The sequence below is a fragment of the Mesoplodon densirostris genome, chromosome 7, assembly GCF_025265405.1.
Source record: "Mesoplodon densirostris isolate mMesDen1 chromosome 7, mMesDen1 primary haplotype, whole genome shotgun sequence".
NCBI lineage: Eukaryota > Metazoa > Chordata > Mammalia > Artiodactyla > Ziphiidae > Mesoplodon > Mesoplodon densirostris.
Genome location: NC_082667.1, coordinates 101301478 through 101328113, shown reverse-complemented (window position 1 = coordinate 101328113; position 26636 = coordinate 101301478). Strand labels below are relative to the sequence as shown.

The following is a 26636-nucleotide window of genomic DNA, read 5'->3' as shown; positions in this document are numbered from 1 at the left end:
AACCAAAACGTTGTCCTTTAGAAAGACCAGTAAAATAAGCAATATTTGGCAAATATGATAGAGATGGGACTAGCTATAAAACAGAGAGAATTTTTTTTAATTACAAAAGAATACTATGCTAGCTTTATACCAAAACATTTGAAAATCTGGACAAAATGGCTTAAGTTTTTCTTGTCTAAATAAGGACAGTATACTATAACAACAAAACATTTGCTGATAGTGATCCTTCATTTTTATTTTTACAAATATTTGCAATAAAACCTTTTGCTTGGATCCTTAGATATCATTATAAAACATAAAATTTTCAGGAGCAATAAATCAGAGAACAAAAATTAATATAAAACTTATCTTCTCATGTTCAGGCAAAATTAAGGGAGAATAAATATTTCAGAGAATGGTTAAAAACCTGGTACCTTAAACAAGGAATTGTTATTTTAGGCCTAGTTAATAACTCTGTGATTGTTTACTTTATAAGTAAACAGTGCACTTTTAAATCCACTTTACTATTTAATATTAATTAATTAACATTAGAGAATGTAATTCCTGGTAAAATCTTTTCAATCAGATTATATATGCACAAAACATCCATTTCAAACTGTCAAGAAAAATGAGTAATATTGACATATTTGGATATTATGGTCAGTTATATGCTAACAAAGTGAGAATGGAGGTAATTATGTAGATACTCCAGTTTCCAGAAATGCTCTGAATCAAATACCTTACAAAATAGTGTTAGCATGGGTTTATAACTTTTTAAAATGCTTTCATTACATCATTCTGTTGTTAATGTTGGTATTTATCCTGAAATGACACCCAATCTGTTCTTAGTTCTTTGGCATGTATGAAGTCAGCAGAAGCACTCTTTCCTGGGTTTTACTGCTTCCTCAGAAGAATGCACAGTATTTGGAACAAAACCACTTTTAACCCCTTCCCAGCCATCCTGAATACAAATTTCTCCCCTTTTAATAAGCTCATATATGTCTCTTGTCAAGATAGTGAAGGATTCCTCAACATTTGTAGCATCTTTTGCTGAGGTTTCTATATACTTCATACCACAGTCTGCTGACAGTCTTTCAGCTTCTTCCCTTGTAACTTGACGTTGTGAAGCTAAATCACATTTATGTCCCACTAGCAGAAATACAATCTGAAATGGCTGTACATGCATTTTTGCTTCTTCTAGCCAATCTTTCACATGTTCAAAAGATCGTCGGTTAGTAATGTCAAATACTAAAAATCCACCAACCGAGTTGCGGTAATAAGATCGAGTTATTGATCTGAAAAATAAATAGAAAAAAAGGTTGTAATTAATGTGATTTAACTACAGTTTATAAGTCAAATATGAAGTGTCAAAGTGAACAAAAAAATTCTATGAAACTAATATGCAAGCCAGTTTCATCCACTGACATTAAAGTAGATATTTTTAAATAGACAAATAAGCACTTACATGTCATCTCACACTCAGGATTACTTGTTTTTATTTTTAAATATCTGATAGAATAATTATCACATTACTGTGGTTAAAAGTACGCATACAAAAAGATTTGGTGTGGGGCAGAGGTTGCACAGCAGACCAGATCTTAAGAATCTCTCCCTATCATTTAAATGAACAGGCTTCTATTTCTGTCAGTTAAGGAAGAAGAAACAAGGGCAAACTTGTTATAATGTCAGTTACAGGTTTAGTCCTGGGCTACACCTATTCAAGAAACAGGAAATTGTTCAGACCTGGGATATGAATCTGAGATGTGCATACTTTTATGATCGTTTGCCTCTACAGATCTAGTCTCTTCTTTTTTTTTTTTTTTGCGGTACGCGGGCCTCTCACTGTTGTGGCCTCTCCCGTTGCAGAGTGCAGGCTCAGCGACCATGGCTCACGGGCCTACCCGCTCCATGGCATGTGGGATCTTCCCGGACCGGGGCACGAACCCGTGTCCCCTGCATCGGCAGGCAGACTCGCAACCACTGCATCACCAGGGAGGCCCCAGATCTAGTCTCTTCTGATCCAGGTTCCTGTTGGGTAGCCCTTCTCCCATGGCTATGGCTTTCACCAGGTTCTGGCAATCTCATTTCCTTTCCTTGCCCCTTCTGGCCAGGTCGTTAATGGCTTCCCACTGTTGCTATTACTGAATGCATCACCATCCTTTGTTGGTGCCCTTGACCTTGCCCACATTTCTGGAAAGTCACTTCATTAAACTCTTTTCAGTTAACCTTTCAAGTGTGCCATTTGTTTACTGACTGAATCATGAGGCAAGGGGCCAAGGCTATACTGTTTTATATTTTTGCCTTTACATATGTTGTTTTCTCTACCTAGAATGTCTTCTACACTTTTTTTTTTTTTTTTTGCCAGCAAACTCCTATTTCTTCTTTGAGTCAATTCAAAAATCCTGTCATATAAGAAGCCTTCCCTGTCACTGTCTTCTCCCCCTCTACCTCTCTTAGGCACTTCTCTCTCTTATAATTCCATTGAACCTTTGGCCTACTGCCATTATGATTATATCAGTTTTCATAATGTGCTGATTGGGTTTGTTGGTATGTCTCCTACTCAATTCAAAGCTCCTTGAGGGTTAAACATATTCTGTCTATGTATCTAAGAACTTCCTGGCAAGTGATGGATGTAATTTAATATTTGCTATATTGGATTAATTAATCTTATCAGAGAGGGAAAGTGTTAAATGTTGTATTAGCCAGAAATCACATATGTGTCTCAGTTTCCAAGTTGTCAGTGATCTTGTTTTTTTTGGTCGTGCCGCGTGGCTTGCGGGGTCTTAGTTCCCTGACCAGGGATCAAACCCGGGGCCCCCTGCAGTGGAATCGCAGAGTCCTAACCAGTGGACCACCAGGGAATTATCCCAAGTTGTCAGTGATCTTAAGCATTGAGATCATCCTTAAGCAAGTTCATCTGTTACTTGCCTGAGGCACCAAAGATCTTTGTGGAGGGCCAGTGTGTTATTTGGTACTTTCCAACTTTTACATACCTTCTTTATCCTTATTGCTGAAATCACAGCTCAGTTCAGTGACCTGATACCACAAGTACCACTTGTTGAAGAAAGTTTACCTCCCCTTTCCGTATCTCCTGCTTCCCCTTCTCCTCAGAATTCATGGTAGAGAGGTTCTCAAGCGACTACTTAAAAAAAAACCTCTCTCAAGGACTACTGTACCGTACAGTTGTTGACAGTAAGAAAAAAAATCTCCCACTATCACTGGCAGGCTACAAATAATGCAGTTCATTTAAGTTGTTGCTTTTTTTTTAATTTTGAGGGATAATTTGTTATTGTTTTGCTACTCATCTGTATATGTGTGAATTTAGACAGATGTGCAGTGTCTTAAGAGAAACCTAATTAAGGCTGTTATTAGACTGAAAGCTTTCATTTACTCAGCATTACCACCCACCCCCTGCAATTAATTTACCATTAGTATAATTTAAAACAACATGCTTTTGTGTTTAAAAATTCAACATTGAAATGCTTGTCTATTAGGCAGAGGCATATAGGAAATACCATATTTTCTAGCACTTCGTATTTAACTTTGAAAACATATTTGGAACACAGTTTCCAAATCATTCTATAGAATAAAATTATAGTGAAGTATATGTAACATATTCTGTAAAATAGCCCTTATTAATAATTAGTCAGAATAAAAGGTCTTAATAGGACATCTGCCTTTTTCTGTATAATAATTTGATCTCCAGTTTGTGTCTGGATATTAGATTTAGAATTCTGATATGGTTAGCCTTCAGATTCATAATTAGTTGTCCGAAAAGGCAGGGTTTCCCCTAAAACAACTGGGCATACCTGCTGTCAGTTATTTAGGGGAAGAGACAGGCCTTCAAGACTGAAAAATGGAACTTGAAAGGCAGGTCTTACAGAGATGATGAGGGAACATCTATCTTTCTCTGGAACTTCCTCTCTTGGGTCGAGACACTTAGGTCTTCAGAAGTTCTTGATGGTATTTTAAGGAGGCAGGGAACAGACCCTAAAAGAACAAGGTAGATAGGCCTCCCTGTAAAGAATCCAAGAGTTGTAAAGAATGATGAGTAACAATTCTTTATAAGCAACAACATCTTTTGCATGTTATTTTATATCTATTTCCTTCTGGGCTTTGAAAGTCTCACTGAATGAATAAATGATTTAAAGAAAGCCTGGGAAAAGTTCCACTGGACAATTACAGATGTGACATTTTAGAATACAGACATGTCCTCTTTGTCATGAGCTATTACACTTTTGAGAGATGGTTCTTGGCTTAAAACCTGGCTTTGAGACTAGACACCTGAACATCAGGTGACTGTGCAATCTGAGTGCTCATCAAGAGCTATGTTCTCTGATTCACCAGGCGGGAACTTTGTCATCAAGCAGAAGTCATATATATAGGCAGGAATAGGGGTGGGACCTGAGGGGACCCAGAGTAACAAGGCTCACACACCCAGCATGTCTACTTCAGCAGCACCCTCTCAACCTATGGCCTTATGTGGATTTCCCTATAGTTAAAGGGGAAAAAAAATTCAAGTGTGCCTTACAGATGGCTCTAAATAATACGCTGGCATCAGTCTACTCCACTCAATAGTGGAAACGAGAAATTCTTCCATTTGTGGAACTTTTAGTGGTACTTTTTCCAGAGGAAGAGATGGGGAGATGAAGGTTAAGGATCTACACCAATTCACGAGCAGAGGCTAAGGGTTTGGCATGTTGGAAAAAACAAAATCAGAAGACTGATAACAAGGAGGTTTGGCATGTGTGGGTGGGTCTTGAGTATGCAAATACTGTATCCTATGTGAATACTCACCAAAAGCCCCCTCTTTGAAAGAGTTCCTAATAATTGGTGAAACAAAATGTTCTGTTCTATAGTCATCAGTCAGTATTTTTATCCCAGTTTGGACTCACAGTAATCATGGTAGGAGTCTGGGACTGGGCTGAGCAGAGACTTTCTCTTGCCTCAACTGTTACTGCTTAATACCCAATTTTGCAGCAGTTACTGACACCTTGGATATGGTACCTTACTCTGGGAAAACCATTACAGAGGAGACACTGATATGTCCTCACTGTAATAGACATTTAACGTGGACTCAAGCCATGCTAGCACCACCATCCATGAACTTATGGAATATGTTATACAAAGTCATGGTATCCCACACTTTGCTATAGAACAAAGGTTTCAGTTAACAGAGGAAAAAATGGGCTGATGCCATAGGATTCATTGATCTTATGTCACTATCACCTAGAGGCATACACCTATAAAACTGTGGAATGGGTTAAGATTCAGTTATGTTAACAGATACACACACACACACACACACACATATATAATATATAAGCAACAAGGACCTACTGTATATCACAAGGAACTATATTCAATATGTATTACAATAACCTCTAATGGAAAAGAATCTGAAAAAGAATATATACATATATATAAAACTGAATCACCTTGCTGTACTCCTGAAACTAACAGAACATTGTAAATCAACTATACTTCAATTAAAAAAAAAGATTTAGTTATGCTCATGTCCAGGAGTTGACACCCTGTAAGATTTTAGCATGATTCTTCAGGATGTATACGTTCTAAGCTAGTGAGTAATACAGTAGGTGGTGTTTTTTTCCCCATGAATAGATGCTGTGGTATGGGAAACAAAGGGTAAAAGTGGGGTGATGGTACCTCTTGCAATTACACTTAATGAGTCACTAAAATTTTTTGTTGCTTCTAATTCCTGTGACTCTGAACTCTGCTGATATAAAGGTTTTAGTATCCAAGGGAGAAATGCTTTCACTAGAGAACCTCGTGATGCTTCTATTGAATTAGTAGCCGAGACTGCCAATTGTCCATTTGGGACTTCTTATGGCAGCGGGTGAACAGGCAAAAAAGGGGCAACAGTATCAATCGGGACCACACTGGCCTCCTGTGGTCCTTGCTGCCCAGAACTTCTGGGATCTTTTGGTTCATTTCAAGCCTGGTCCCTCCAGCTATCCTGTCAAGTCTCTGGCACGTAGACATGCTTCCAGTAACTTTCGTTTTTGATTAATGTCCTCAAGTTGGTTTTGTTGCTGGCAACCAAAGACCTGATAGAGGCTCAGATATTTTGTAGGAAAAGAATGATACAAAACAAAGTCGCAAACATTTTATAAATTTCAACATAGCTTTATGAAGCCAAAATTCCTTCATTTAAAAAAATTGTGGTAAAAAACAGATGAGATTTACCCTCTGAACAATTTTTAAGTATACAGTATTATTAACTATAAGCACAATGTTGTACCACAGATCTCTAGAACTTTTTCATTCTGCATGACTGATACTCCCATTCCCATTGATCAGCAACTCATTTCCTACCCTCCCCCCAGCCCCAAGCAACCACCATTCTACTTTCTGCTTCTTTGAGTCTGACTACTGTAGTTACCTCATATAAGTGAAATCATGCAGTATTTGTCCCTCTGTGACTGGCTTACTTTGTTGCAGGAAAATGGGGAGCGAGAGGACAGTCCTGTCCCAGGTCTCAGGTGAGTCCCTGGGACAGGCCGCCAAGTAAGGGTCCTTGGCTTTGTGCAGGAAAGAATTCAAGAGCGAGCCATAGTAAAGTGAAAGCAAGTTTATTCTGGGAGATACACACTATATAGGCAGAGTGTGGGCCATCTCAAAAGTCACAAGGCCCTGAAATATGGAGTGGTTAGTTTTTATGGGTTGGGTAATTGCATAGCCTAACGAGTGGGAGGATTATTCCAACTCTTTTGGGGAAGCGGCAGGGATTTCCAGGAATTGGACCACTGCCCACTTTTTGGCCTTTTATGGTCAGCCTCGGAACTGTCATGGCACCTGTGGGTGTGTTGTTTAGCATGCTAAGGCATTACAATGAGCATATAGTGAGGCTCAAGGTCTACTGGAAGTCAAATCTTCTGCCATCTTGGGCCTAGGTTGGTTCTAGCCAGTTTATGTTGTATAGTCAATGTCATTCTTTTAAAGGTTGTGACATTTAAAGTGTGTGCGCACTTCCCTCCTGTCTCAATTTCACTTAGCGTAACATCCCCAAGATTCATCCATGCTGTAGCATATGACAGGATTTCCTTCTTTTTTTTATGGTTGAATAATTTTCAACTGTATGTATATAACACATTTTCTTTATCCATTCATCTCAAAGTTTATTCTTACATGTATATTCGCTTTAGAATAGAAAAGAAAAATGGTTGCCTTGTTTATGTAAACATTTTAAACTGTTTAATTTTTCTAATTCTTTTTCCTGAAATAATAATATAGACAAGTGAAATTGAGAGCACTGGAATTGGCTTATATTTATAAAGAATTACTTAATATATGGGCAATGCCACCAAAAAATGTGAATGAGATCTTAGATGTTATTATTATGAACTTTATAGGATGTGCACTGGTCTCTTAAAAAAGCAATAAAACATAGAGCACTTGCTGACTTACCTGGGTAAAATGAGCCAGATGGTCCACTGGAAATGCCCTTCTTGTGGCTTTGCCAATTGCCAAATAGGTATTTAGGAGATGGAAGTACTTTGATGACAAAGGCTGTTGGCAGCAAGCAGCCTATGAATGTGTTAGCCTTGTGAGTGCCTTTTTTCACCATGACATTACATTCCTACTGCCCTTCTGGGAATAGTTACTGTGTTGATTCTTTATTTACTTGCTTCACTTGCCTTGTAATCCGGGCCCTTAGAACTGCTTTCAAGAAACTAAAACACAAGTCTCCCCGCTCCTTGTATTATTACTGACTCTAACAGTCCCTGCCTTTGCCTTCTGAAACTTGGGGCCTATAACTGAGAATATCTTTTTTGATACATACAAACATTAAATTTCTCTATGTATAATTCCAGGGTCTTTCCATCAAAAATCAAGTCTGTGGTTGTGGAGGCTATATGTAATACTGACAAGACCTAATGGCCATATTCTGTCTTTGAATACGTGAATCAATTCCCCTGTGACCATCTTTTATTTTTCTTTTACCACAGATCATCATTTTATGATAGTGAGGCCTTCTTATCACCCCCAGCATGCTCTATTCACCTTTTATCCTCTATTTTCCTCTATAGTAATTAACACATTCTAACGTCCTATATAATTTTTCCAACTTATTTTGTTATAGCCCATCTCCCCCCATTAGAAGCTCCACGAGAGCAAGAATTTTTGTCACTTTTTTTGGAACGCTGTATCCCTAGTGTCTAAAACAGAATTGGGCATGCATGAGGCCTACTGAGAGTTGTAAATAAATAAACAACTGAATTAATAAGTTCAGACTCTGTAAGACTGTACCCAGGCAGCATGCAAATGCTAAGCAAATGGGAGAATAACAGAGGGAAATCCAAAAAAGCTTATCTCCTTTTGATATTTATAGTAGGGATTCATGAAATGGGCTAAATAACAAAAAGAGAAGTGGGTTGAATAACAGTTCACACTATAAACATAAAGGTGAAATCATCCACTTTTTCTAAAGAACTACTATATTTAAATTGGTAGTAATTCAAATTGTATTTTGTAGTGGATTCTGGAAGGCAGAACAAGTTAATGTGAAAATCCAAATAATTTAGAAATTAATGAGAAATGTTTCTAGCTTCACTATTTGTCTGTAAGGTGATCATGAAGGATGCTTATTTTCTATTTGGTATGGTACCAGAAAGTGTATAAAAGATTTTAGCACTTATTCTGACACTTTCTGGCACTTTCTGGCATCCTTTTGCAGAACAAAAATGAGATGATGACCAGCTTCTCATGATTATTTTATTTTCTATACAACATAATACATTATGTGATTTAACATAATTAAAGAACATTTTTTCTTGGGTTATAATCCTCCTACCATTTTTGTGACTTCTGTTTCCATACAACTTTCTCAATATTGCTTCATTTCATGTGATTTGTATATCTCTCTACATTTATAATTTATACTGGTGTTTATCCTTTTCTCATTTCATTCTATATATGAAATTATGCAGCTTTTATTTTCAAGTCATTTGAAGAGACTGTTCTTCTTTTTCATTTTTTTTCTAAGTTTGTGTTTTCATCAAAGTTACCTGTGCACTTACCACACATTCTTATTTTTCCCATTCCCCAAACTTGCCAAAGCTGTACTGTTATATCATAATTTTAGGAAGATCATTTCTTGGCATTTGTGTTATTCTGACCATGTATACTTTTCAATGCTGAGCCCTGGAATAAACTGATTGCTTTTCCTTAGAGTTAATAATTATCTTGCATATTAATCAAGATAGGCCAGGCTATGCTATAGTAAGAAACAACCCACCTCTTGATAGGAAGAACGTTAAAAAATCTGGGCTGTATTTTAAAACTACCACATGTGAGTTCTGCTCACATTCACTGGTTAGAATTAGTCAAATGACTCTAAGTGCAAGAGGGAAGGGAAATATATTCCTCCTGTGTGTCCAGAAGAAAAGAAGCATCAGATATGAGTGAGCACTCTCTACCACATCTTTTTCTTCCTTTCTTTTTCTTTTTGCTAAATTTTCCAAGTAGTCTTCAATAACCTAACCCAAAACTCTGCCAGTTGCCATTTTTTAAAAAGTTCATTCCTGTTAGCTTTTCTGTCAATTTCATCTTCCTGAGGAGGTCTCTCTTATAATCTTCTGCCCTGCTCCAATCGGGCCTGGTTGTCCTTGGTATCTGTGGCAGAGATAGCATCCTATGATCTCCCTTCACCATTTTCTTGGGCATTTCCTTTGCTTTTCTTCAGGGGTAAATCTCCTGTTCCTCAGAGCCCATGTCTTCATTCTTGGTTTATTCTTTTATGCACGTTATGTGTTTGTCTGTGTCTGTGTGTGTGTATATAGAGCACATCCTCAAGTAGCTTCCTAAAAAAGGTTCATGAGGGGAAAAAAAAGATGCATGAGGTAATATTTTGAAGTCTTGCATGTTTTTATTCTGCTTTCACAGTTGAATGAGTTTAGTCAGATACAAAATTCTTTCAGAATTTTGAAGTCTCTCCATTGCCTTCTAGCTTCAACTGTTGTTTTCAGGAAGGCTGAAGTCAATCTGATTCCTGATCTTTTTTATGTGACCTTTTATCCATGTCTCTCCCCCACCCCACCCCAGAAGTTTGTAGGAACTTCTCTGTGGCCCCAGTGTTTAGAATTCCACGATGATGTCCCTTAGAATGTGTCTACTTTCATCTGTTGTGCTAGACCCTTCCAATCTGAAAACTCAGGTCCCTCCCTACATCTAGGAAATTTTTTTTGAATTGCTTCACTGATGATTTCTCCCCTCTGTTTTTTCTGTTCCATTTTTCTGGAATGCCTGTTACTTTTTTATTGAACCTTTTGGACTAGTCCTCTAATTTAAAAAAATATATATATTTCCTATTTTCTAAGTCTTTGTCTTTTTGTCCTACTTTTTGAGAGATTTCCCCAACTTTATATTGTTTTATTTTTTTCTATTGTGTTCCCAAAAGCTCTTTTGTTCTCAGAATAGTCTTTTGAAAAACTAGTATCTTGCTCTTCTTTTATGATTTAAATACTTTCCCACTATCCATCTGAGAAGGTTAAGGACAGAGTTTTTTTGGGGGGGTTGTTTTTTTAAACATTCCCTTCTCCCTTATTAACTTTGTTTTTCTGGTTGCTTTTGGTTTCTGTTTATTTTGGTCTCTAGGTTTCATGTGACAGATTTCCTAGTATTTCTTGTAATCTTTCATTGAGACTAAAAGCCTCACTCGTAAGATGATCAGGCTGGATCATTTAGTTGAGGAAACTCTAATGTTGGCCTCTTAAGTCTTTCTTCTTGGCCTGGTCAGATTCATCAGAAATGATTTCACCAATGCCCTGTTTGAAGGGTGAAGGTCTGATTACTAGCATTCTGGGAGCTAAGATGGGGAAGAGGGCTAGACAGTCTTAGCATACAACATGCACACATTCACTTAAAGCCCTTACTTTTAATAAGGGACCCCAACCTCAATTATGCCTGATGCTTCCAGTAAGAGACTCTATGTTTAACTCTTTTCAAAGAATAAATTTCTAGTTTTTTGCTAATGTGGGGGGAGAGGAAGTCACCTGGTGTGTGGAATGGTGGAGGGGATGTGAGGATCCAGTCTTTCTTAAACAGACTGACAATCAATGATCCTTATTTTAGCATTCCCACTTCAGAAGTATCTGGTGTCACCATTTCCTGAATCTTTAGGGGATTCAATGATATATACTGGTTTGGTCTTTAGCTTTTTCCACCCCTAGCTTAGAAGCCAATTTTCTTTAATCTGCTAATTCATTTACCATTCCTCCATCTGCTTTCTTACTTCCAAAATTTTTTTGCTATTGTCTCCTTACCTATTCTCCTTGCTAGGATTTATGGTTAAAAAACAAAACTATTGGGACTTCCCTGGTGGTCCAGTGGGTAAGACTCTGCACTCCCAATGCAGGAGGCCTGGGTTCGATCCCTGGTCAGGGAACTAGATCCCACATGCATGCCGCAACTAAGAAGCCCGCATGCCACAACAAAGGTCCTGTGTGCCGCAAATAAGACCCAGTGCAGCCAAAATAAATAAATAAAATTTAAAAAAAAAAAAAAAAAAAAAAGGGCTTCCCTGGTGGCGCAGTGGTTGAGAGTCCACCTGCCGACACGGGGGACACGGGTTCGTGCCCCGGTCTGGGAGGATCCCACATGCCGCGGAGCGGCTGGGCCCATGAGCCATGGCCGCTGAGCCTGCGCGTCCGGAGCCTGTGCTCCGCAACGGGAGAGGCCACAACTGTGAGAGGCCCGCATACCGCAAAAAAAAAACAAAAAAAAAAACAAAAAAAAAACAAAAAACCTATTGTCAATTTAGTGAGGTTTCAGGAAAAAAAGCTAAAATAGGCATAGGTGTTCAATCTGCTATCATTACTGGAAGCCACTTCTTTTTAAATTGTTATTATTTCCTATTGTTATTTCTCTTACTACTGACATATCCTTCATGTCCCAGCATCAAGGACCACGTTCTTTCCGATACATCCTCTGAAACTAGCCCTAACCCTACACACAGATGACAATTCCTCCCTTTGTTCTGCCACCAGAACTTATGTTAGTACTTACTAGCCTTTATTCCAATTATTTATTATCTTTTTTTGCTGTGAGTCTGTTAGAAAGATCTCTAATTGTCCCCCAGTGTCTATTCTCCCTGTCTTCCTTTAGTAATAGAACTCCATGAATTTTAGCTTGTACATAGCAACTCATATAGAAACTATATTCCCCAGCTTTCTTACAGTTAGTTTTGGCATATCACTAAGTTTGGATCGATGGGACATGATAAGTTATGTGTGCAGTCTGAGGTTCATCTGCTTGAAGATGCCATTTGCCCTAGGCTTCCTCTTTCTCCTTCTTGCTTGTTAGGAAATGGCAATGACTGGAAAACCCTGGAAACTGATGTTGAGGCACAGCCACTTGGATAGTCCAGAACTGCTCACTCTGGACTATTAACGTGGGGAGAGAGAAACAAAGTTCTGTATTATTTAAGGTAATATATTTGGTCAGTCTCTGTTATAGCAATATAGTCTGTACTCTACCCAGCATAGAGACAGCATGGACCTTGAATGTGAGACTATATCTTATTTATTTTTATATCTATTTTTGCATCTAGTGCCTGGTATACAGTTAATCTAAATAAATGCATAGATTTCCACACGTAAATCATAATCCTGATTGATTTCAGTTTCTCTAGAAAAAAAATGGAAAACTACCTCACAGTACTTTTGAAACTTTACAACATCATAGGCAGTATTTGCTTGTAGCTTTGCCTAATACCCAACATCTCTCCTTGTCTAACAAGGCAACAGACTTCATATAAATTCCTCCACTGCAACGGGCTGGGTTCATTCCTGTTACTAAGTGTAGCAGTGCAGTCACTGAGTACTGCATGGAGGGGAGAACTGATTGTCATTGCAGCCACAAGTGTCTGCTGTCAGTTATCAGTACCGCTTCTATTGTGTAAAGCTATTTCTCCTTTTGTTTCTGAATATAGCCGAAAAATAATGGTTTGAGCAGACACAGTAATTAACTTGGATCTACAGGGATGGGAGTGGGGGTGGGGTTGTATGCAAACAGAATATTTTTCAGGATAGAAACTACACAATGTGCCAATAAAACTCTTTTCAACCATGCCAGGAGGCCTGATGCAGCAGAAAGAGCACTGAACAGAGGAGTTAAGAGAATTAGGCTCTTATGCAAACCACTAACAAATGATAAGGCCTGGGGCCAGTCAAAGACTCTCTGGACATTAATGCTATCATTTTATAAATGAGACTGTTGGGACTTCCCTGGTGGTCCAGTGGGTAAGACTGCAAGCTCCTGGACTTCCCTGGCGGCACAGTGGTTAAGAATCTGCCTGCCAATGCAGGGGATACGAGTTCAAGCCCTGGTCTGGGAAGATCCCACATGCTGTGGAGTAACTAAGCCTGTGCGCCACAACTATACAGCCTGCCCTCTAGAGCGCACAAGCCGCAACTACTGAGCCTGCGTGCCACAACTACTGAAGCCCTCATGCCTAGAGCCCGTGCTCTGCAACAAGAGAAGCCACCGCAATAAGAAGCCTGCACACCACAACAAAAAATAGCCCCCGTCACCGCAACTAGAGAAAGCTTGCATGCAGCAATGAAGACCCAACACAGCCAAAAATAAAATATAAAACAAATAAATAAATTTATTTAAAAAAAAAGACTCCATGCTCCCAATGCAGGGGGCTGGGGTTCAATCTCTGGTTGGGGAACTAGATCCTGCATGCATGCCGCAACTAAGAATTTGCGTGCTGCAACTAAGAAGTCCACATGCCGCAACTAAGAATTCTGCATGCCGCAACTAAGAATTCTGCATGCCACAACTAAGAAGCCCGCACACTGCAACTAAGAAGTTCACAGGCCGCAACTAGGAGTCCACATGCCGAAACTAAGAAGCCCACATGCTGCAACGAAGATCCTGTGTGCCGCAACTAAGACCCAGTGCAGACAAAGTAAATAAATAAATAAATAAATAAATAAATATTTTTTTAAAAAAAGAGACTGTTGTACCAGATCCATCCGTCTGTTTCTTCCCAGTCCTATGGTTGTACCAAAATGGCCAGAATGTTGATCTCTGTAGCTTTTTTCATGTGTCTTCTCCCCGCTCGCTTTCTTGGATTCTGTTTTCAATTCATCTTTCACTAATCTTCCTCGCCTCCAATAGTCCTCTCCTATACAATTAGTTATACCTTCTCTTCCACTTTTAATTCTCTTTTTAGAGTCTGTCCATCTGTCCTATCATATATGTCTTAAATTTCACCTCATATTTGTTTCATTAACTTTTGATTTCCTAATCCCATAGCCTTTCTGTAGCCCTTAAAACAAGTACTAATGATATTGCATGATCTGTGTAAAACTGTGACAAGTGCCTAGAAGTCAGGCAAGAGGAGAAACCTTTTAATTTTGAATGAGGGGACAAAAACCAAGGGATTCTCTAGAGTCTATTGATCTGATTAGATCTTGCCCTAAAATATAGCAACCAAGTGTTTTAAAAGGGAGACCTGACGGAGTCATTCAGAAGCACCAGCAAAAGAGACAGAGAATCATATGAGAGAAGAAACCATGAGAGGTTCTCAAATATACTCCTAAAATTTAAGGAATTGCCTACAATTTTTCTTTGAAGTATTCGCTCCTAAAGTGCTCTAATCTTCCCATCTAGGTTCCTAAAACACTCCATGTAAAAGGACTCTGGGTTGGGAAATACCATATCTGTCTTGGGCGTTTACAAAGTATATTAGGATATTAGTATATTAAAAGCTCTGAGAAATCTGGCAACAACCCAGTACTTCCAAAACTATTTGATCAAGGAAACTTTTACTCAAATTACACCTGTTAGTTTGAAAAATGCTACTTTTTTTTTTTTTTTTTTCCCGGTACGCGGGCCTCTCGCTGTTGTGGCCTCTCCTGTTGCGGAGCGCAGGCTCTGGACGCGTAGGCTCAGCGGCCATGGCTCACGGGCCCAGCCGCTCCACGGCATGTGGGATCTTTCCGGACCGGGGCACGAACCCACGTCCCCTGCCTCGGCAGGCGGACTCTCAACCACTGCACCACCCGGGAAGCCCGAAAAATGCTACTTTGAAGAAAAATGATGGGCAATGCCTAGAATTTGAGAATCTATAATCTTTCTTCATAATGCCTTCTCTTATAGCCAGGAAGTTCTTAGTATCTAACTCCCATTTGCAGTATTCTCTCTTGATCTCTTCTTAGAGAAGAGGGTTCAGTTTGGGCCACACACTATTCTTTTGTATTTCTGAGGCAGGAGTCTGTGATTAAGGCTGTCCTTCAGCCTTATCCATTTGAAGCCATATCACACTAAGTCCTACGAGATGGAAATACATTTGGAAAGGCTAAAGAATCAGAAGAAAAACCACTTTTAACATTCCTAGTACAGGAAGATAATTTAAGCAGAGATTTTGACCAATTATACAAAAAGCAGAGGAAAGAATAGGCACAGAGAAGGATAACATTTTGCCAAGAAAAGTCACGGATGAATTTTGGGGCATGGTTTGATAAAGACCTTTCTCAGGTGACTCTGATGCACTCACTATACCAGTGAAGTAGAAATAAACCTACGAGAGAAGTCTCTGTTCCCTTACCTCAACATTTTTTTGGCATTGAGATATTTTTGATGGTTTCTTTATATCCTAGCTATTGATATCAGTGGATGGTCTGAAGGACTTACTGCCAGTAATAAAATAATTTTATTTAGCATATTGTTCCTAAATGAAAAATGAATTATCACCATAGGAAGGAAATAGAAAAAAACTTCAGTACTTTTTAAGAATGTTTAAAAGAACACTAAGATTTTAAACCAAAATAAAATAATATGCCAGCTAGCCATCGACATTTACTCAGTCATGCTTGTATACAGAACTACTATCTGTATTTTGAAACTCTTTCACAGCTTAAACTAAAAATATACTTTTAAATTTAAAACATATTGGACCTCTGTTCTGGAACTCCTACAGGTCAGAACAGTACTTCATTACACAAAGTGATTCTTTTCAGAAAACAATGGGTTTTAATAATATTTGTTTCTTGATAAGCTAGGTAGATTGTGTGGTGTAATAATTTTTAAATGAACTTCCCTGAATTATATATTGTCAGAATTGATTAAAAGTTACTGACATTTGGGGGCAGATATATTAGTATCATAAAGCACAGGCTTTGTAGGTATTTCACTTTAGAAAGAATGAAAATATCTTAATAAAGTAAAATCTGATGTTCTCTGGTGTGTGTGTGTGTGTGTGTGTGTGTGTGTGTGTGTGTGTGTATACCTCAGTATTAGTTGAGTAGTTCACCTTTTTTTTTTTGCTCTATGCGGGCCTCTCACTGTTGTGGCCTCTCCCGTTGCGGAGCACAGGCTCCGGACACGCAGGCTCAGCGGCCATGGCTCACGGGCCCAGCTGCTCCGCGGCATGTGGGATCTTCCTGGACCAGGGCACGAACCCGTGTCCGCTGCATCGGCAGGTGGACTGTCAACCACTGCGCCACCAGGGAAGCCCCACCTTTCTTTTTCACTGCTTGACAGAGCAGACTGAAAGAATGCAGATTCCCTTCTAACTCAGCTAGGATAAGAATAACTGGCTCTTAAAACACCAAGATAAACATTCTCAGATCATTCCAAGAAGTTGCTCTTTAAACTTTAACATGGCTGTGGAGGCTAAGTTGTTAAGAAATCTTTGTATGCTAACCAAACTGACTGACAATAACTAGAAATTTCTTCTCTCTCTCTTTCTCTCAGACTGAGCAAAGCACTTTTCTTCATGTGAAAACTTTACTGAGTGATTCATGTACTAGCAACATTATCTCTAATTTTTTTTTCTAGCCCTTGTTTTGAAAGCTAAATGTGGAGCCAATGTGTCAGAATAGGTGGTCATCAATGCAGCATGATGAGAGGAAACTCCAACACCCATCAGCCATAGATCCATAACTCTGCCAACAGGGAGATGTTACTTCAAGATGAGGTGTTACCTCTTAGGTGGTCATCCTCTTTTAGAATAGAAATACTCCTGTCAGAACCCTTATTAAGTTTTAATAATTTTGTGTCTCTTGGTCATCTAGCTACTTCTCTCTCTGAAGCTAAGATGGAGTAGTAAGGGATGGCTTTTCAACTGAGATGTGAGGGAAAATAGAAGTGAAGGATAGGTCAAGGTCCTACTATCCAAAAACAGAAGGAAAGAAAAGTAGGAAAGCCCCAAAGTCCCCAAGAATGAGTTTTACCTACTTTACAATTTTGCCTGCTGCTGGCCTAGGGCCTTCAAATATTGGAGTACAATATTTAGTCTACTATATTTACAATATTTAGTTACTAAATAGTCAGAATGTATAATCACTTTCATATAGCAATATGTCATTGAGGCTCTGGCTATACATGCGAAATCAATTGATTCATTGAAGAAAAAAGACATTAAGAAAAATAATCACAGGTTTTTGAAATTACTGGCTGCTTCTTAACTGTGCTGACTATACAATCACTCAAAATGGTCTGAATGCTCTGAGTGGACAGTGAAAATAACTTTTATCATATAAAAATACATTTGGCTACACAGGTCATCTTTCCACATTCTGCTACACTTGTTAGAAATGATGCTGGCTCCTTCTTACATATAGTTTTACTCTGAAACTCCATAAAGTAGATACTTTTTGGGGTGACTGCTCACTTCCTTCTTCTGTGAATTTCTCTTTCCCAAAAAGTAGACCCTTACGGATTCATTTGCATTGGATGACCCATAATGCATACCTGGGATGTTTGTATTATAATCCCTTTGTGTTTTATGTATATATTATCTTAATAACTGGACCCTGGGGGAGCTGATTCACTGGCCAATCAAATAGCCAATGAGATTCTTTCTTTCAAGAATTTGAATAAGAGGCTCAGAGACTGAGACAGTTGGGAGCTGACAGCATTGGATAATGGAAATAGACTAGAGAGAAAATCCACAAACTCTTGTTATTAGAGCTTCCATATTTTCAGACACTTGTATGTTCAGTGAGATTTTTGTCTCTCATAAGACCTGTATTATTTATAATTTATCCCTTATATCCAAACTAATTTGGTTATATTTCTGTTACAACACAAATAATTTTAACCAAGACAGTATATTATCAGATTACTCAATACAAATACAGTCTAGCTTTCTATTGTTTCTAATAACTTGGAACTACAGTAGACTGCAATGATTATGGGACTTAATTGTGGACAGTCTCTGCTCTGTTACCTATGCAATATGAACCCACCAATCCACTATCAGAAAATCTTTTTCTATTAAAGATCATGAACCACAGTAAGGAGAGTGGGGATCAAGAAAGGGTGCTTTAAAAAAACCCAAAAAACAAAACCTATTTAGTTTAGGAATCTTAAAAGATACCTTAAGGAGAAATATAAAATGTTGCTTACTTCTAAAATTATGAACGGAGAACATAAATTAAACCACTTTTAAACATTTACTTCATATGAATGTTTTGAAGGGGAAGAGAAGAAAACAGAGACAAAAGGGAGGCAGAGGGTAAATAAGGAGAATAAGTTAAAAAGAAATGAGAGCATAAAAGACACATTAACATAAAAAGGAAGGAGAGGAAAAGACAGAAGTTGGGAGGAAACTATGAGTAGGGACTGATAGATGAAACGGATAAAGGAAAAATAAAAAGAAGTTTAAGGAAGGGTAAGACACATAAGGAAGAGAAAGATACACAGTAGAAGAGGAGCTAGGGGAAAAGAGATTAAGAGGCACGCAGAGAGTTAGGGAGAGGCCCAGGACGTTAAGTGGTATTAGTTACAGGTCACCTTCAGATTTTTAGGGGGGCAGGGGAGGCTGTCCCTTTTATAGGAATTACTGCTTACAGTCCTTTAGCTGTAACCAGCCCATTAGCTGGTTAACTAATGTCTGCACGTTTTCCATTGCTCCAAACATCAAAAGTTTAGTTGGTTCTGCTCAAAGAATGTGACTAAAGCAACTCATCAAGGAAGCTTTCCCCAAATTATACTACTAAGAACACTAGTTATCAAAGATTTTCATGTTTTAAGAATAGCCCCTCAAATAAATGGTGGAAATGCTAGTTTAATCAAAGTTAAACAGGTTTCTTTGCTCAATACTTCTTGGAGTCTTTGATATGAATTTCTAAGAGAGAAATGGAATATAGGGATTTCCAAGCTTATTTGATTACAGAACCCATCCTTTAGAAAGAATCAGAAGGTTCGCAGAACATGCTTTAAGAAGCACTACACTAGGAGGACATTATTCTCTGAACTTTACAACCAGTGGCTGTAACTGTAATACCCCCAAGGCCAGACAACACGAAATAAAAGGCCAAATCTGGCTTGAAGCTTCAGGTTTTCTATCCCTACAGCTAATGTTGCTTTTCTTTATCTCATTTTATCTTCATATTGCTTTAAGTGCTTTTCATGGGAAAAATTCAAAATTTATATTCTTACATTTGCTCTCTATACTTCTAGCTTTATTTACACTTACTTATCCTTATTAATGCTGTTAAGCAATATTCTTGTTTCCTTTCCTGCTAAACTTCTTCCACTATGATGATTAAAAACTAAAAGTGGTGACTGCTAGTTTCCCCCCAATGCCCACAGTGCCAAATCCATCTTCCCTTTTTCCTAGGCACATGGTAGCCCCATGTAAGTGTGGCCTTGTAACTAATTTCTCTTCACTGAACTGAGAGCTGAAGTGATCTGCACCATGTTGGCCTCACTTGCTTAGAAGAAACATTACTGGATTTAGATCTCTACTTTCCCCTCCCCTGGAACTGGCACACAGTGTGCCTGCAACCCAGCTTTGTTCACACAGAAGAAGATAATGTCCTAGGGATGGCAGAAAACTAAGAGAGAAGGTACTTGAATGATGGCCTGGAGCAGGCCACTCCAACAGCTTGGACTACTTACCTTGCGACTGTTACACAAGAGAGAAATAAACTATTGTTAATGAAGGCACTGTAATTTTAAGTATCCTTAATACAGCAATTTAACATTTATCCTGACTAAAACATAGTGTTAATAATAAAAACTTAACAATTGAGTGTTAAGTTGCAATTTACAGATGCTCACATATTCATCATTTTTCTAAACCTTCTTCACTTTGATTTTGTTCCTTTTTATTTTTTGTAAGTAGTTATTTACTACTAGCATGTATTATCTGAACTTCAAAAGCTAAGGCTTTATTTGTCAATTATACCTCAATAAAGCTGGGTAAAAAAAAAGATAACTAAGGCTACTTATGGTCATAATCATCAGCTCACTATTTTGTTGTTCTGTAACATATTTGTTTATGCTTTTAAGCTATACCCTGAACTGTCTAAAGTAGGTTTCTTTTTGTTAGTTTATATCTAATCACCAATAAACCTCCAAATAGAATGTTTTCCTCAAATTCCTAATGGTATAATTATAACTAATGACAGAATTATATATTCATGAACTATTTAGTACCTTTCTATGAAACAAATGTGCTTACTCAAAATAAGTATCTGTATTTTCTTAGAGGAAGGTACAGAATGATTTAACATTAATTGTTTTAAATGCAATTTTATGGAGAAACATTCTGCTAAATGAGAGAAAAGCAAGTATTTGGAGGCAGCTACTGAAATATGTATGTATTTAGGAATACATCTTTGGTAAAGAGCCAAGCAAAATAAAGTATGACTCATTGTCAGTAAACATTCCCTAAATGTCCTTGCATTATTATGAGAGAGTTACTGTCTTGTTTTAATAGTGTATATAAAATCAATTTACATGCTTCTTAAAGGCAGTAAAAAAAGATGTATTTAACAGAAAAGGTCTTTAAAATCTAACAAATTAATCATCCCTTACTTTCTTGTCAATAAGTTTTTAAGGAAAGAATTTTAGACACAAGAAGATTTTACTACCTATGTTTCTTTTTTTTTTTTTTTCTTGCGGTACGCGGGCCTCTCACTTCTGTGGCTTCTCCGGTTGCGGAGCACAGGCTCCGGACGCGCAGGCTCAGCGGCCATGGCCCAGGGGCCCAGCCGCTCCGGGGCATGTGGGATCTTCCCGGACCAGGGCACGAACCCGTGTCCCCTGCATCGGCAGGTGGCCTCTCAACCACTGCGCCACCAGGGAAGCCCTATCTATGTTTCTTGTAGCTGCAATTATCAGTAGTTGCTAGAGGTATAAAGAACACGTTTTTATTATTTTCACTTTAGAGGGTAGAGCAAGAGCTATTAGTAAATGCTTTTTTCTGACCATGAGATATCTTAAAGTTCATCTCTGATTGAGATCACAAGTGAATGAATTTGCAGTCTACCTTATAATGGTAAAACTGCAATGAGTCTTAGAGATCATAATGACTCCATTTTACAGATGAGGAATCAGAGTTTGAAAAATTATTTTAAAGGAGGCTTCTTAAAAAAATTTTTCTTCATGGAATTCTGGGTATTGTACAATTCAAATCAATAACCTTTAACACTTCTCTAAAGGGCAGGCCTTACTATCTTTCCACTTTACACATTGTAAAACTATGGTATAAGCAAGCTAAGCAGTTCACTTATCTCTATGAATCAGTGTCATAGCTGGGAATGGAAGCCAAAACTTTAAAGTGTTGGAACATTCTCACAGAAGTAGAGTCATCTCATTCCGAATAGATGCTGGCTGGGGTGAGGGCAAGCCATGTTTGGGAAATCCGGTCAATAAGTACTCTATTTCACAAACAGAGTACTTGCTGAAGACTACAGAATGCTTGCTTTAATGAGTTCCAGTTGATAATGCAACCTTAAAAAAGCCCCAAACACTACAATATATCAGGTCCCTACTTTCCTCTAAAAAATTCCTTGAATCCTAGAAATTTTAAATGTGCTTCATATCTGGTTAAATCTTAAATATCTAGGAAATGCATACAATTTACGTTTAGTTTTGGATCCCTCCTCTATGCAGAAAAGTATTTTCTGATCTATTATCACTCTGGAACGTTAAGTACCTATTATAAATAAAATAAAGGAAAAGTTCCTAACAAATCTCAGTATGTACATCTCTCTTTTCTTCACCAAAGCACCAATGATGACAAACTTCTAAAGACAACTCAACCCTTAAAAACAACAAAAAACTCCTCTGCTGTGCCTGTGTCCCTGATGTTACATCTAGTTGCTGTACAAGACACATCCCACGGGTCCTGGCCCAGTATTTCTGATGACCACATTCGGTGCTGTGAGGTGTTCAGACCATTACCGCATTCATCATCTCCCTCTGAACGATGCCCAATGAGCTCATGCAGTAATCTGTGTTGGAGCACTGCTTGCTGTGAAGCTAAATGGATCAATCACGAATCTGGGAACGCTTCTATGCAGTTTTCCTGGGCCGCGTAGATGGGAAGCCGCTCCGTCAGGGGAGGAAAACGGGAGCTTGGAGGAGGGTGGCCAGGTCAGGGTGTGTACAGCGAGGGACACTGAGTTTGGGGAGAAGGCAGCAGGGGAGCCGAAGAGTTGGGGATAAAAATACTAGCAGGGGTAGAGAGCTGGGGAAGAGGGCGCTGGTGAGGGTGACCGGGGCTCAGGCGGGAAAGGAAAGACGGAAAGGGGGCGCAGGAAATAGGAGCCAAAGAAAGAAGTGAGAAACTGCGGAGGAGGAAGTCGTCCCTGGAAGAGGAGGGGCAAAGGGGAAGCGAGAATGGAGTGTTTGCACTTTCGAGAGGGAAGGGCCGGAGCTTCTCCCGACACTGGCCTGTGCGGCCGACGCTTGGGGAAGGTGCCCCAGGCGGATGGAGGGGGCGGCGCGGCCACTGGGGTCCCGGCGCCGGCGGCCCTACCTGAACCGCTCCTGTCCCGCCGTGTCCCAGAGCTGCAGCTTGATCCTCTTGCCCGGTTCGATCTCCAGCAGGCGGGAGAAGAAGTCCACGCCGACGGTGGGGTCGCAGGCTGGGGAGCGCAGGCCGGGAAAGCGGCCCTGAGTGAAGCGGTGCAAGAGGCACGACTTGCCCACTGTGGAGTCCCCGATCACGATGAGGCGGAACTGGTAGATCCAGATGGTCTCCATCGCTCACGTGCCCAGCTGGCTCTAGGGCCGCCCCACCCACCCGCTGCGGGGCAAGTAAGGCGGCGGGAACTGTCCCTTCAGCACCTCCCGGGCTCCCGCTTGCCGGCTTCCAGCATATTCCTGCGGCTTCGGCCGCCGCCTGGTCCCCGCCCTCTCTGGAGGGACAGGCGGGGCCCGGCAGGGCCAGGGGCGGGCCCTCGGGCCAGTGGGCGGAGCAGGGGCCGTCGTGAAGGGTGGGGGGAAATAGTCTAGTTGCTCGCGGACTCCCGCCCCCGACCTTTGTAAATCACTTTCCCCCAAAGCTCACTGGGCGCCGACGGGAAAGTGGGTGTGGTGAAAGGATGTGACAGCAGCAGCAACCAGTGAAAGTGAAGCAAGGTCTCAACTCTTGGAGGGTCAGCCAATGAAAAGTGAGAATCATTTTCTTACGGGCGTCAGGGCGGGCTTGTCCGATTCCGGCTCTAATTTTGGAAAACGCGGGGGCCGTAACCTGGGTCACTGTTGTGGTTTCCTCTTTTATCGATTTGACCAGTTCTGTGACCACCGTTATTTAAACAGATTTCTGTTGGCGGCTTTCTGCTCACTATCCTTGTTGATTGCCACCTCCGAGGCGTTCTAATGTGAAGGAGTTGAGAGCAGAATCGAAATCAATTTGCAGAGAAAGTTCTGGATGCTTCTAGCAGGGGCTTTGGCCATTGCTCCTAACACCACCATTTCTTCCTCACTGCTTTCAGTACTACGGAAGAGTGAGAAAAATGCCAATCGCCTCCATTGTCTCTAGGGCCCTTCAGCGAGGGGAAGGAGAGGAAAGGAAATGAAATGTTGAGATCTTCATAAAAGCTCCCTTTCTTCTCGGAAGAATGGGAGCTTCCGTCTCCGTTATACATGCCAGAAAAATCCTGAAGTGGTCTCTCCTTAGCTTATGCCTGGTCAGGGATCTGAATAAAGCACAGCTGAATTCTGGCGAGATCGACTGCTTTCTCATGCCTCTCTTCTGACTGGTTAATAGTGAATTCAAGATTTGTCTTTTAAAAGTTAAACAGTTTTAAAGTGTGTTTTTGCCAAAGTAGAATTTTAACAATTCCACATTTTTACATACCCACATGCAAACTTATACTTTTGTTATTCATCCTTACTTCCTTTCTTGTTTTGGAGGAAGAGGTATTGTTTTGAAGGATGTGTTTAATCCCCTGACACCCATCTTTTTAGAACTCTTTTCTAACAGTTATCTTTATTTCATACCATTCATACCTCAAATCTCCCCTTTGCTAATAGTTTGTACTGCTCAGCCAGTGGAAATACTCGAGTATCCACAGTCCTGAAACCAAGCAAAACATCTCTCCATTATGCCTCTCCTTTAGATTTTTGCTTTTTCCATTATTTTCCTTTTCAAACATTAAAAAAGAACCATCTATTTTCATTTCTAACCCACCAGTTAGTCTTCAGCCCTCTCCATGCCTAATACACCCCTGACATTGCTTTTGATAATGTTGCTAGGGACTTTCTAACTACCAAATCTGCTCCTCCCCTACCCCATCATCTATCTTTAGTTATTCTTCTTGCCCTCTCAGTAGCTTTTGTTGATTAAACTCTTTGGCTGAAAGCTGATTGGCTGACCCAACTCTTAAAACCACAGTCCTCTTTCTTCCAGTCCTCCTCCAGTTAGGAATGGCCAAATGACTGACTTCTCACCAACTCTACTAGAGTTGGTCAGAAGCATTACTAGAAGTAGTGCTTCTAGTAAAGCTTCTGTTTTTCTGATAAGGGACCGACTCTCTTACTGCCCATCACCTTGTCTCCTTTCTTTTTCCTTCCTACCTGGATGGAGTAACAACGATCTTGTGACCATAGAGGTGAAGACTAGATGCTAAAGATGGTGATAGGAGAGAGAGGAACAACCCAAGTCCCGATGGACTTGATCTGTGTTACCAGCTCTGGACATCTTGTTGTTTGAGGCAAGTAAATCAGTACCTGCTTAAGTCACTGATGATGGAGTTTTCTATAAGTATAACCTAAATACTTTTATTTCTTGGTTTCTACAAAAGCATTCTCTCCTATTTTCCTGTTCTTTTTAACTTTCTTCACTGACTCCTCTTCCTGTGATCCATATCCTATATATTAAAGTTCTTAAGAGATCCGTAACTCTCCCCTTCTTTTCCTTCACTTTGAGCTGTTTCTCATGACCTTGTCTACTCCAGTTACTCCCTTACCCAAATCATATGTCCTCCATCCATATGATTTGGGTAAATTTGGGTAAATTGGAGTTTGCTCTGTATTCAAATTCATATTTCCAACTACCTCTCCTCTTAGGTGTTAGATACACATTGCAGACTCGACACAACTGTGTTGGTTAGGATTCTTTGAAAAAAGCTTTAGTTAGGGTGATGTAAAAAGATGAGTGCACTTATCATAAGGATACAGAGGTATTTTCACAGAATCCATAGGCTGGAATGCAGCTGGTATCAGAAAGGGGTTGGAACTGGGAAAGGGAAAGCTCTAAGGAACCCAGGCAGCATGTGTCTCTGTCTCTCTCATATTTATTTCTTTCTGACATCTGCTTAGTCATTTTCTCTCTGCAAACTAGCTTTCCCTGCTGCTTAGTCCATATGGAAGACTATAGTTGCTTCAGTTTCCAAGTTAGATATCTAGACACATATGGAAACCAATTTCCATTTTTCTGTAGACAACAATTTAGTTGACCCAGTTCAGAAAAGGTGCTCATACCAAAGACATATGGCCAGGGGAACAGGAACATGCAGCAGGTCAATCGTTTTGGATGGGGCTTGTAGGATATTAGCAGTCCTGGAGAAAAGATGGGTCAATGGCTTCCCTTTGTGTCAAAAATATATTCTTTATAATGTCCAATAATGAATTCAGTAGCTTTTTTTTTTTTTGATGTGGACCATTTTTAAAGTCTTTATTGAATTTGTGACAATATTGCTTCTGTTTTATGTTTTGGTTTTTTGGTGGTGAGGCATGTGGGATCTTAGCTCCCTGGCCAGGGATTGAACCTGCACCCCCTGCACTGGAAGGTGAAGTCTTAACCACTGGACTGCCAGGGAAGTCCCTCAGTGGCTTTTTTTTTTTTTAATTAAAAAAAAATTTTTTATTGGAGTATAGTTGATTTGCAATGCTGTGTTAGTTTCAGGTGTATAGCAAAATGAGTCAGTTATACATATACACATATCCACTCTTTTTTGGATTCTTTTCCCATATAAGGCATTACAGAGTACTGAGTAAAGGTGAACTCAGTGGCTTTCTTACCATTTTCTTTCCCTGTGTTTTACAGTTTGGTTAATGGCATTAGTATCTATCACAGCTCCTTAGACATATGAAAGCTTATGGTGCTGAATCTGGAGGCTGGGGGTTTCTGTTGTATAAAGGGGAGAGGTGGAATTGGTCTAAAGGTGGCAGAATAGAGAACTAATGATAATCTAATAGATAGTAACCAGAGCAAAACTAAAATGGAAAAGAATTTAGGAAGGTCAACTGAAGCCTCTTAAAAGAAATGAGTAGAGGAGCAGATATAGCTATAAGGTAACAGAATGAAAACTGGGGAATCCATCCCAAAGAAAGATGTGGATGAGAGGTCAGAAGCAAGGCTTGGTTAGATACCATTAGCCAAGGGAAAAGGCATGGGACTTTTTATAAGGTCCCTGACCTCAGGAGAGATCTAATGA

The 26636-nt window shown here is 39.6% G+C and overlaps 1 protein-coding gene across 1 annotated transcript; it reads right to left on the bottom strand.

Moving 5' to 3' along the window:
- Positions 1–367: 367 nt before the first annotated feature.
- RAB39A (RAB39A, member RAS oncogene family) lies at positions 368–23050 on the bottom strand. The gene is made up of 2 exons (XM_060104740.1): positions 22730–23050; positions 368–1274 (listed from the first exon to the last, which is right to left on the bottom strand). The coding sequence occupies exons 1-2, from the start codon at positions 22954–22956 to the stop codon at positions 848–850; spliced, it is 654 nt and encodes a 217-aa protein (XP_059960723.1). The 5' UTR covers positions 22957–23050; the 3' UTR covers positions 368–847.
- Positions 23051–26636: the final 3586 nt, after the last annotated feature.

Excerpts from the sequence above, each read along its gene's own strand:
- RAB39A (XM_060104740.1), bottom strand. The coding sequence starts at position 22,956 with ATGGAGACCATCTGGATCTACCAGTTCCGCCTCATCGTGATCGGGGAC. Across the intron at positions 1,275-22,729 it reads GCGGGACAGGAGCGGTTCAG|ATCAATAACTCGATCTTATT; the intron begins GTAGGGCCGCCG and ends TTTATTTTTCAG.